The following is a 12,255-nucleotide window of genomic DNA, read 5'->3' on the forward strand; positions in this document are numbered from 1 at the left end:
TAAAGACTTTTTATTGGCTTAAATCCGTGTCTTAGCAGTCTCCTCTGGTGGCTACCCCACAATATTCTTAAAAAAAAGAAAGAAAAGAAAAAAAGCAAGGCAACAGAAAAAGATTAGTGGGGCTGGTTTAAGGTTACTTGGGACTGGGTTTCAGACCCAGCACCCACGTGACAGCTCACAACTGTTTGCAACGCCAGTTCCAGGGGATCCGGCGTCTTCATAAGACATCAGACATAAGTATGGTACATATACATACAGGTAGGCAAAACATTCCTACATATGACATTCCTAAAAAAGTAAAAATAAAAAGTCTGTGGCTGCCAGAGGAAGGAACGCTAGGACCACATAGAGAGACCTTATCTGGAAAAGCAGCAAACTGCTACAGCTTGGGAATTTCCTGAGAGGCAATTCATTTTGACATTGTAGGAATATACAAACGTGACCATCATGTTTCTGGCATGGGGTGCTCGTGACACACTTATTGACAAGAGAAAAACTGAAAACTGTTTATGGGAAGGCTGGGAATTTGTGAGCACCTATTTTTGTCTTGAGACTTTCACCTTGCCTATGTTAAATTAGCTTAAACATTTCTAATGTCAAGGTACCAATTCTATGCCAACATAGTTAAAATAGGATCAGATATAGATCCTGTATCTCTCATCAAAACACTAAAAGAATTATTTTTAATGGTGTGTGTGTGTGTGCCTCAGGAGACAAGAGGTGTTGAACTGCCTCAGAACTGGAGTTCCAGGCAGTTGTAAACCATCTGACATGGGAGCTGGGAATAGAACTTTCGTCCTCTGGGAGAACCATATACACTCTGAACCAATGAATCATTCTTTTAGGTCCAAATACACTCCCCCACACGCCAGTTTCTGAGTTTACTGTCCCTGCAGATTTAGGGACACAGTTTCAAGCCTAGGCATGTGGTAAGAAACCTCAGGACACAGCCAGATCCTAATTAGTGTTTTGAGTATGGACAAGTTGGCCGGCCCAGGAGAGATGATGGATGGAAGGTTCTTGAATCTTACAAAACATCCAGTTCAGGTCAGATGCACAGGTCACTCTGGGCTTCGGCTGCTTTCATTGCAGAAGGTGGAAAAGGACGGCCTCTGGTGGTTCCGCCCGACGATTGCTTCTTTCACCTTTTTTTTTTTTTTGGAGCTAAGGTCAGGCTACGACCCAAAGCCTTCTTAAGGCTAAAGAGTTCCGAGCAAGACGGGCCGCAGTCACATCCCCTCTTAAGACAAACGCGGAGGCAGGCCCTCGGAGTAGACGCATTTTTCCTGAGGTCACCCAGTAGAGAATTAAGAATTGAACATATGTCTTTCTGCACCATGGTTCTGACTCTTGAATGACTCCATTTTTTTTTTTTTTAAATAGACACTTAGGAGTATTCGCAGGAACGAACCATTCTGGGGTCCCAAGGCGCTAATAACCTGGTTCTCCATGGCGCCTTGATCGGACGTTTTAAGCCAAGAGCAAGGCCAGTCAGTATCCTCCTTCCGGGATACTTAAGCCTGTCACTCATAATGGTAAAACTCCGCCCGCCCCGGAGCATCTCGGTAAATGTAGTTCTACCTTTATTAAGACTGTGGGGTATAAGTGCTATGTAGAACTTCATTTCCCCGATGGCTGCGCGCTCCGTTACCTGAGCTAGAGCTGAAGGGCCGAAACCTTCATCTAAGATTTTTTTTTTTAAGTTCTTAGGAGGAAAGTGTGACAGCGAACTGAGGCTTTTGGCTGCTCGGCGGGTCACCTCATCTGGAAGAGCGGGAGGACAAGAGCTTGACGCCTATCGAACGACCCGACTTCCGGTCGGCGGACAAAAACCTAGGGCGCTTCTCCTTTAATTGCGGTGGGCGGGACGCGGCGACGCCACCGGCGTTGCTATTGGTGGCGATTGGGGGCGCGGAAACTGAACTGGCACAACTGCCGACCCAGCTATCTCTGGCACTTGGGGCACAGCTGGTCCTACCAGCCCGCTAGCCCCGCTATGGCTGCTCCCAGCCAGGTAAGTCCCTGGATAGTGAGCACCTGACTGGTTGGAACAATGGCCGCGAGAGAGGCGGATGGTGACGCGGGGTTCTAGGGTGACCTCCTCATCCAAGGTTACGGGGTGGATCCGGGCATTGACTTAGCACCCCAGGTGCCAGGCTAGATGTTAGACCACCAGGACGAAGAAATAAGTCTCTGCCTCTGGAATGTACGGCGTATTGAGGAAGACACCATCAAGGCCCGACCCTTGTCGTGGCCTGGGGCGAGCCTCGTAAGCTTGGCCTCTTGTGAGCAACAGGTCTTTTTTGGAGGTGACATCCTTTTCCAACAAGTAGAAGCAGTAGGCCATCGGGATGCCTGGGATAGCGGAAGCCTGCAGTGTGTCCAGGGCTCGATTCTGACCCCTCCCCCCACTCCAGAAAAGGACTTCAAATTGGTCCTTTAAATAAGAATTTGCTTCCACAGGGCCAGGTGGTACCTGATGCACCTGAGAAGACTTGGGTAGAAATAGAAACCAGACTTTTGAGTGCCGATTTGATATTCTGTTTACATTTAGCTCCACGCAGATTTTAGGGGAAACTGTTCAGGGAAGAAGGCATTGGGAAGGGGTGTCACTGATGGAGTCAGACCTGAATCTGCTTCTGCCCACTGAGCCTAGGATGGACACTTCCTCACCCTTGTGTTTCTGAGAGGCTCTGGTGAGGACAGGAGAGGGAATGAGCCCTTGCTCCTTAGTTGATTCTTACCCCTGAACTACCAGGCCATCTGTTAAAAGGCGTGAACCTGCAGGTGTGCTTGGGGGTGGAGCTGGGCACTGGGCCTCACCTTTGTTTGGGGTAGAGCTTTGTGGAATAGCAATGGCTTCGCTGTATCATAGAAATATCCTTTCCCAAGCTGGGTTCCTTGGAGCTCTTCAGGTGGTTTGGTTGTGTGTGTGTGTGTGTGTTTTGTCGTTTTGTTTTTTTTGTTGTTGTTGTTTGCTTGTTTTGTTTTTAATTTTTGGTGTTTGAGGTGGAGGGAGATAACTTACTATGGTCTTGGCTCTCTTGGAATTTACTGTGTGGACCAGGCTGGCCTTGAACTCACAGTTCCACCTGCCTCTGCCTCCCAAGTGCTGGGATTAAAGGTGTTTGTTCCCCACACTGGGCCCATATTTGATCTGTTTGTTGTGGATTTATTGATTCGTCTGATCGTTTGTGTGGTTGTGTGTTTGCTGATCGTGAACCCTTCCTTGCTGTACTCATTTGTCCTAGCAGTTTATAGTGGATTCCTTAGAATTTTCAACATACGAGATCATGATTTGAGTGCTTTTAACGTCTCCTGGTTATAGGAAGAGTCTTAGTTCCAGGGAGGACCTGTTATCTCGTTATAACCATTTGACCTTGCTTTTTTTTTTTTTTTTTTTTTCCAGGAGGACCCCTCACTGGAGAGACATTTTAAGGGCCACCGAGATGCAGTCACCTGTGTGGACTTCAGTCTCAACACCAAGCACTTGGGTAAGAGAAGGCCTCAGGATTCTAAACTGAGACGGCTGAGTTTCTCACTGGGAGACGTGGTGTGGGGATGCCAGATACAGCAAGGACATGCTGCTCTTTCTAGCCTTGGCTTTGCTTCTAGCTGCCAGCCTTCTGGATGCTGGGCTCAGTAGGCTCCATAAGCTCCTTTTGCATGTGAAGAGTATAATGACAACTGTCTATAGCTCCAGTCCCAAGGGGCCTGACGCCCCCACACAGAGATACTTGCAGGAAAAACACCAAATGCACATTTTAGAAAAAGTATTAGAGACATACTTGTGTACACACTCAGGAATCCCATAATGACATTAAATTGGAATCTATAGTATGTACCGCAGAGGACCTGGGTACAGAGCCATGCAGGCTCTGTGCATGCTGGTAATGCAGTCTTGAAGAGAGAAACTAGGGCCAGGCATGGTGGCATGTAGCTTTAATCCCAGCACTAGGGGAGGCAAAGGCAGGTGGATCTTTGTGAGTTCCAGGACAGCCAGGGCTCCACAGAGAAACCCTGTCTCGAAAAACCAAAAAAGGAAAAAGAGAGAGACAGAGACAGAGACAGAGAGACTCTTTTTTTTCCTGTACATTCTAGCTACATCTTCAGTCTGTCCTGTGGCATGGGCCTCAAACTGGCTGCTTTTGAGTCTTCAGTTTGATTGCCAACAGTAAAGCGGCACATTTTCTTGTTTCAGAGGCCTGCCAAGTGAAAACGACGTTGAGTAGGGTCTGTCTCCTAACTCCATACCACTGCCCCTTCCTTGGACACTTTGGGGTTCCTAAGCAGCTTTCCTGGCTGCTTTGTTCGTGGCTTCAGCTCACCTCTTTGTCCAGATGCTGTGTTTTGCTGTAATCAGAGAAGGAGCTGAGGCCATTTTTTTGTCTTCTCCTTGGGCTTCCTATTAAGTTTGGTTCTTTCTTTTATTTTTACCCTGTCAGTCTGTCTGTTTGTCTATCTAGCTATCTATCTTTTGGTTCTTTGGGACAAGGTTTCTCTGTGCAGCCTTGCATGTCCTGGACCTCACACTATAGACCAGGCTGGCCTTGAACTTACAGAGGCTGCTTGCCTTTGCTCTCAAGTGCTGGAATTAAAGGTGTGCATCGCCACCGCCACTTGGCCTTTCTTTTATTTTTAATTTATTTTTAGATTTTCTTATTTTCTGCACATGAGTGTTTTTACCTGCATGCATATCTGTGCAGCACATTTGTGCCAGGTAGCTCCAGAGTTCAGAAGAGAACATCAGATTTCTTGGAACTGGAGTAGGGACTGTTGAGAGCTGAGCCCAGATCCTCTAGAAGAGCAGCTAGTGCTCTTAGTTACCGGGCCATCTCTCCAGCCCCAAGTTGGGTCCTTTCTTTTGTTTTCTTTCTTCTAAAGATTTATTTACTTATGTATATGGGTGTTTTACCTGCATGTACATTTGCACACCAGAAGAGAGCATTGGATCCCATGTGACTGCAGTTATAGATGGTTAGGAACTACCTGTGGGTGTTAAGAATTGAACTCAGGAGCTATGGAAGACCAGCCATATTATATCTCCAGTCCCAAGTTGGGTCCTTCTAATAGTAAAAGGCCTTTGTGTCTGACTGGCTCCTGAGTGCTGGGAGTGCTTGCCCCTGAGCTCTTAGAATATCAATGGGGAGACCATGGGCCCTACTGGTTTAAATTTCATAGAACCTTGGTGTGCAGTACAGAAATGTCATGTAAATGTCCTGTTAGTCTTGTGTTGGCCTGCTGCAAGGAGATCTGCCAGGCCATAACTGGCCAAACTATAGGTCAGCAGTCATAGGAGATGTGGGCCATCCCAGTGGGATCCTATCCGTGCCCTGCTGGGAATGCCTGGGAAGGTGGAGCTGGGCCTGTCCCTAGCATTGAGGTGGGTGCTCAAGGTTCCTGAGATCTGAGAATCATCATGTTACTACTCTCCTCAGCCAGTGGCTCCATGGACTCAACCCTCATGATCTGGCACATGAAGCCCCAGTCACGTGCCTACCGCTTCACGGGCCACAAGGACGCTGTGACCTGTGTGAATTTCTCCCCATCGGGACACCTTCTTGCCTCAGGCTCCCGAGACAAGACTGTTCGCATCTGGGTACCCAATGTGTGAGTTCTGGACTTCAAGGGACTGACATCATCGAGGGACTTGGTATAAGAGCTGTCCCTCCTTGGGTCTTTATCCTGGCTCTGAGCTGGTCACAGTGGGACATGTTACCTCTGAGGTGCCATCAGAGGCTGAAACTTCACTGGGGCTGCTACCTGGTGCTGCTGCTCACAGAGGGTAGAGCTGGGTGGAGAAGAGCTTTGTTTCTTTTGGGGAGCTCTGGCGCCTTTTTTGGGGTAAGACCGGGACAGTCAGGCCTGGAGAGGTGGCGAGAACGTTGGTGTCCTTGTAGGCTCCCATGTCTGTTATGAGTCTCCTGAGTCTGAATATCTGTCTTCATAGCAAAGGTGAGTCAACTGTATTTCGTGCACACACGGCCACAGTGAGGAGTGTCCACTTCTGCAGCGATGGCCAGTCACTTGTGACAGCCTCTGATGACAAGACAGTCAAAGTGTGGTCAACTCATCGCCAGAGATTCCTGTTTTCCCTGACCCAGCACATCAACTGGGTCCGCTGTGCCAAGTGAGTATTTCCTGTCTGAAGAACCTGGGAGGAGGAAGGGGTTGGGAGACAGAAGGACTCGTAGGTGTCAGCTTCTAACCTTGGGTAAGTTGCTTAGTCTCCCTTTGTTCTATCCCTGAGCCTTCTTTGTTTGTTTGTTTGTTTGTTTGTTTCTTTCTTTCTTTTTTTTTTTTTTTGATTTATTTATTTATTATATGTAAGTACACTGTAGCTGTCTTCAGACACTCCAGAAGAGGGCATCAGATTTAGTTATAGATGGTTGTGAGCCACCATGTGGTTGCTGGGATTTGAACTTAGGACCTTCGGAAGAGCAGTCGGCGCTCTTAATTGCTGAGCCATCTTGCCAGCCCCGAGCCTCAATTTTCTAATCTGTAATATGTCAGTAGTGGTTGCTATATTGAACTTATTGGGAAGCATCATTGAGCTCATGTGTTATACATATTAGTAGGCCATGACCCTCTGCCAAGTGTGCAGAGGGCTCCCAGGAATAGCAGATGGCAGATAACAGCAGCAGCGGCGGCAGCAGCAGCAGGGTCCTCTCAGCACCGCTGTGTGCTTTCTCCTGGTTCCTGAGGACAGTTCTGCCAGCTAGGTAGCATCATTCTCAGTTTGCAGAACAAGAGACAGGCTGACAACAGAACAGTGCCTTTGCTCAGAGCTTAACTGTGCTCCAAGGCTGCTGGGTAAGGTCTTGGTCCGGAGTCCCTGGCTTTGGTGCAGGAGGCGATGCTGTGATATCGGATGCCAGTGACTTGAAGAATGACAGAGACAGATATTCCTGCCTGTAGTTTTGTCAGCTTCTTTCAACAGAGCTTTCTCATGTCACGGCTCTGCTCCAGAGGAGGGGGTTAAGGTCCGTCATATTGTGCTTGATGCATGGCGGTGGTCAGGAGCTCCACACGAGCACATCAGCACAATATGACGGGTCAACAGAAGCGCATGGAGGGCCTGGGACGTAACAGCCCAGTTTGCTGGCTTGCCCTCCCCATCAGTACCCACTCTCAGAGCAGGGCCCTCCCAGAATAAAGAATGGTTCTATTGTAGGGAATAAGAAACTTCCAGAGGAAGAGCGTTCAATGGTCCCCAACCTCTGACTTTCATGGTTTCTTAGTGCTCTCTGGAGACTTTAATCCTCTCCTCTGGAAGTGGCTGTAGAGAACATGGTGTGGTATTCAAAGTCGTGCAACTTACGGCCCTGTCAACTTAGGTTCTCCCCTGACGGGCGGCTCATCGTGTCTGCCAGTGATGACAAGACTGTCAAGCTGTGGGACAAGACCAGCCGGGAATGTATCCACTCATACTGTGAGCACGGCGGGTGAGTCCCTGCTGTCCTCCCTCTGCAGGTCCTGCAGAGTGTAGGTCAGGGCCTGAGGAGGCCCAGGGACCTTTGGGGGCCGGGGGGCTAGGGGCCAGGAGGCTGGGGGCCGGGGGGCCGGGGCCGGGGCTGGGGCCATCTGCTTTTCCTAGGAGCTTTTCCCTTTCCTTTGTGGATGAAGAGTTAAGCCCCACCCTTACCCCGTGGACAGCAGAAATCCTTTACCTAAAGTCACACAATAATTTGGCCTCTTTTACTCCCTTTTAGTTTCTAGTTCTCAAAATTATAATGTGTCTCTCTGAGCATTGAATCAACCCCCCAAACTTCTTGTTAAGACTTAGTGTCACCGTGGTAGTGGCTCTACATTCTGTGCCAAATTACACATGAGAGTCGGAGGAGCCTGCCTCTGAGCAGGGATTTAGCTCTTCTGCATGTCTAAGCAGACTGCATCCTTAAGCTAGGACTCACCAGCAGGGGCCCCTGCAGAGTGCCTGAGTGTTTGCATTGAAGGCTCTTGACCTGTCTTCTAAGACAGATGGGTGAGCAGCCCTGTAGCCCTGCTAGACCCTCCCACCCACTCCCCAGTTGGTGGGACCCGTCGTGGAGCTAGCCCTGGCAAAAGAACTCTAGAGCAACTTGGCTGACCTATTGGTCTGAAGATAGCTATCTCTACTGGTAGTTAAAAAATCAGCAGTGGGCTGGGTGTGTTACATTCACACACACACACACACACACACACACACCCCTGTAATCTTAGTCCTGAGGAAGGGAGGTGAGAAGGCCGGCCAGGGCAACATACTGAACACACACACACACACACACACACACACACACACCTGTAATCTTAGTCCTGAGGAAGGGAGGTGAGAAGGCCGGCCAGGGCAACATACTGAATATAGAGGTGTTGCCTCAAAAAAACTTAAAGATGGGTGGGAGGGACATGGTCCCTGATAAGTCTACTTTTTGTCACTGCTGGTCACTGTTGTCACTTGCTGTTTGGTCTCTGGCTACCTGATAAAGCAGCATGTTCCAGGTTGAGGGATCTGTGTGAGTGGACACACAGGGAAGACCTCTTACGGTATCTGACCGCTCTGTCTCTCCAGTTTTGTCACCTACGTGGACTTCCACCCCAGTGGTACCTGCATTGCTGCTGCCGGCATGGACAACACGGTGAAGGTGTGGGATGCGCGGACTCATCGGCTGTTGCAGCATTATCAGTGTGAGTGTTGAGCAGTGTCCCAGACCCACAGGCAGCCACTGCTGAGACCGTGCTAGGGCCGGCCATTTGCTTCATTGCTGTGGTGCTTACATAGGCTCAAGGACAGCCCCGAGCTGGGAGGATTCCTGTTGCTGTGGGGTTCGCCAGGATGAGTAGTTGTCGCTATAGTCATCTTGGCTTGGAAAGTTGGTCAGGTGGTGCCCCGTTATGAGATAGCAGAGTCTCACGCACACTGTAGCTGTGGAGTCTTGGTTGAGTTTCTGGCTAGGACTGTACCGAGACCTACTTCTTGATACCCCCATACTACTCATCTCTTCCTGTGACAGAGATGACTTTCCGGGGTCAAGGAGACAGGGCTGCCCAAAGAGGTTGGTGGGACCTTGGTCTCATGTTATCTTCCACAGCTCTGCCTAGAGCCATGAACCACGTAGAAGGTTGACTTTAGCTGGGGGCCAGGCCCTGGTACCAGGCCTAGGCCTACGGCCCGTTCTTTAACATCTGCATCTGTGGATGCAGAGCACGGGGAGTTGACGGTGGGTTTGGAGTTCAGTCTTTAGCACTCTCTACCCCACTATTCCCATAAGCCTTTCTGGGTTGATTGTTGGATGTTGGAAAGCAACACTTTCTTGGGTAACTGAGGTGAGCGGACCTCCAGGAATTGGGAGAAGTTCCTGGTTTGGGACAGGACAAAGTGGAGTGTGGATTCTGTAGGCAGCTTCAGCATTCTCAGCTGTTTGACACTAGGTAAGTCAGTGGACTCCTCCAAGCTCTTGGGACAGTGATAGGGTTCGTCTTACAGGGTTTGACTTAGCTCTTGTTAAGAATGAAGAGTGACTGGCACAGCATGGGAACAGTGACAGAGATGTGGCTGCTGGTCCCAAGTGTTCAGGAGTCGCCCAGTGACTTGCTGAGGCATACATACAGTCCACGGTGCCACCACCAGGTGGCAGGGCTCAGTCACAAGAACTAGGTCTTTCCTGTTGAGAGCCTAGGCATCAAGCATTGATGTTCTTTCAGAGGCTCCTAGAGCAGGACAGGTGTGTGTGTGTGTGTGTGCAGGCTTAGGGGGCCTTCCTCCTGGAGAGCTGTGCTCCCCACTTCAGGCTCAGAGACTTATTTTCTGTTCTGGCCCAGGCCCAAATAAAGGACTAGTGTTGAGCCTGGACGCTGTCTCCATGTTGACTGGTGACAGTGGCAGAGCAAGGAGGGTTTGAGCAGGGAGAGATGAGACAGAAAAGTGAGCAGGAGCGCAGGCTGTGTTCTCTGACCCTTGCCCACGAGGTGGAAATCTGATGAGAGAGTATTATAGGTATTAAGGTATAGTGCTTGGTGAGGTTTGGGGGAAGAAGATTTCTGGCTGTCTCTGGGAGAGTCTCTCTGATGGATTGGGAGCCTCAGCCTGGTATTCATGAGTTATAGCAACATGTACGAACACATTGGAAGGCTTTGAATGCCACCTTTAAATGTAAGACTCCAAATCCTAGTGGCTGGTAACTCTGGGGCCTGGCACTTGGAGCAAATAGAGGAGGGGCATTTGAGAGGACAAGTGCTGCGTGAGATTCTGCTGCGATGTGTGGTTGATAGGCCCTGGTCATTGCTCTGTGGGTTTCCATGCAGTGTAGCATAAATCAGAGAGTGGTCAGGCCAAGGGAACTGCTTTATGTAGAATGAGTAGAGGTGGAAGCTGATGCTGTCTTGGTGGTGGGGCCACCTGGGCCTTGGGGGTCTCCACCGCAGCCAGAGGGAGACCCATGAGATAGCGGGGGAGGGCAGAGCCCTGAGGAGACTGGGATCTTAGGAGGGGACCGGCAGGAGGTGGGGGAGTACAGAAGAGGTAGGAGACAACTGTGGGTTTCAAGGGAGTGGGCAGAAGTGCAGCTCGGGGCTGGCAGGGCCAGGCAGTATGTGGACTTGGGTGAGCACCAACGCCAAGTTCCGAGTGGACTGGAGTGCTTGCAACCCACAGGTTCCTCTGAAAGCTTTCAGTGGGCGTTTGCTGCTGTCCTTGCCTCTTGGGATGGAACTCCTCAGCCAGGCTGCAGGGTCCTATTTCTCGGCTGTCCTGGTGTGTATCGGAGCCTAGTGGGGACTTTGTGCAGCCTATAAACACAGCAGGCTTCCTCCTGAGCTTCCTGCACAAGGCTGTGGCACCTGGTAGGTGCTCACACGAGAGCAAACTCATCTCTTAGCTTTGGGGATCACCTTCTGGGAGGGGGAGGGAGAAGTATGTCTCACTCTACTCTCTGGTTCTGGGACCCTGAACAGGTCTGCTCAAGTCAAGGGCCTTTGCAGAGAGCTCCTCGGCTAAAACCCTGCCAGGGAGGATCACGCCTCTCCAGTGCACATGTGGGTCTGTTGGAGGCTCCTAGCACTGTTGTGGCAGCAAACCTCTGATCTCTCCTCTGTTCCAGATTGAAGGTGAAACCCAGGTGAAGGTCTTAAGGACGCAGAGTCCAAATGGCTCCCCTGGCAATTCGGGATGGTTGCCAGACCCTTCTGAGTAGCTTTCTGATTTGAGAGGCTGCTGGGTTCTTGTAAGAGACGTGGTTAGAGCTACTGCAGTGTGCACCCGGCGGCCCCGTGCTCTTGCTTCCTGCCCTCGCCTCAGTTGTTGGAGTAAAGCTTGCTTCAGCTTTGAGCTACAGCCTGGAGTCGTGCTCTTTATCTAAGGCCCTCCCAGGCAAGGTGCTTCTTGGCTCCTCCCTATCACTTCAAGGAGCGGTTCTGATTTCCTAATTCAGCAAGGAGCCGATGGGCTGCTGGTGGAGCCCTGACAGTGCCGGTTCCCATGGAGGTGGTTAAGTGCCATATGCTCAGAGCCCACGTTACGACTGTTCAGACATCTGAGCAGCAGCCCCCGCCATCCCCGAAACCCAGAGTCTGCTTTGCGGTGTACGAACATGTGCAGGTCCATGATCCAGGCACAGGCCTGGGTGACCAGCAAGGCGTGGCCACTCCCTGCTTCACCTGCAGGTAATGCTAGGCTTGCCTAGAGTCACGCAACTGGAAGCCAAATCTAGCTCTTCAGTAGGAAGGGTCTGGGAGTCTGCCCACTGTTCCCACACTGGGTCCTACGCACTCTAGTGTTTTATTTACAAAGTTCCTGGGAGAGATGGGTTATCGGGAGGCTTGGTGTGGTCATTTTCAGAAACCTGAGTTGCTGAGTCTTGAGTTCTCTGGTCACTGGCTCCTGAGAACATTTATGTACCCCACCCTACCCAAGGGGGGGTTGTTTAATTTTACTTATTTTTGTATGTATGAGTGTTTTGCCTATACATATGTTTGTGTGCCAAGTGTGTACAATGCCCAAAGAGGGCAGAAGAGAGCACTGGGCCCCTAAGACTGGAATTACAGATTGTCATGAGCAGCCATAGGGTGTGAGCCAGGACTTGAACCAGGGCTTTTCAGAAGAGCAGCTAGTGCTTGTAACCACTGAGCCATCTCTCCAGTTTTTTGTTTTTAATGTGGCACTAGGAATTGAACCTAGGACATTAAGCATGCTGTCATCAAGCCATTTACCCCAGTCTCATTACAAAGGCTTTTTTGCTTGCTTGCTTGCTTTCTTTCTTTCTTTCTTTCTTTCTTTCTTTC

The 12,255-nt window shown here is 50.1% G+C and overlaps 1 protein-coding gene across 3 annotated transcripts in view; it reads left to right on the plus strand.

The window, feature by feature from the left end:
- The window catches only part of Poc1a (POC1 centriolar protein A), a 71,080-nt gene continuing 58,825 nt past the window's right edge, over nt 1-12,255 (plus strand). For 2 of the 3 annotated variants that reach the window (XM_006511831.4, XM_006511830.4), the window contains exons 1-6: nt 1-2,014; nt 3,410-3,494; nt 5,439-5,610; nt 5,951-6,130; nt 7,338-7,445; nt 8,549-8,664. In XM_006511831.4, the coding sequence (XP_006511894.1) occupies nt 1,997-2,014; nt 3,410-3,494; nt 5,439-5,610; nt 5,951-6,130; nt 7,338-7,445; nt 8,549-8,664 (679 nt within the window). In that variant the 5' untranslated portion in view covers nt 1-1,996. The remainder of the gene's footprint in view (nt 2,015-3,409; nt 3,495-5,438; nt 5,611-5,950; nt 6,131-7,337; nt 7,446-8,548; nt 8,665-12,255) is intronic. The other variant, NM_027354.2, reaches the window with a different exon arrangement.

This window comes from Mus musculus, chromosome 9 (genome assembly GCF_000001635.26).
Source record: "Mus musculus strain C57BL/6J chromosome 9, GRCm38.p6 C57BL/6J".
Taxonomy (NCBI): domain Eukaryota; kingdom Metazoa; phylum Chordata; class Mammalia; order Rodentia; family Muridae; genus Mus; species Mus musculus.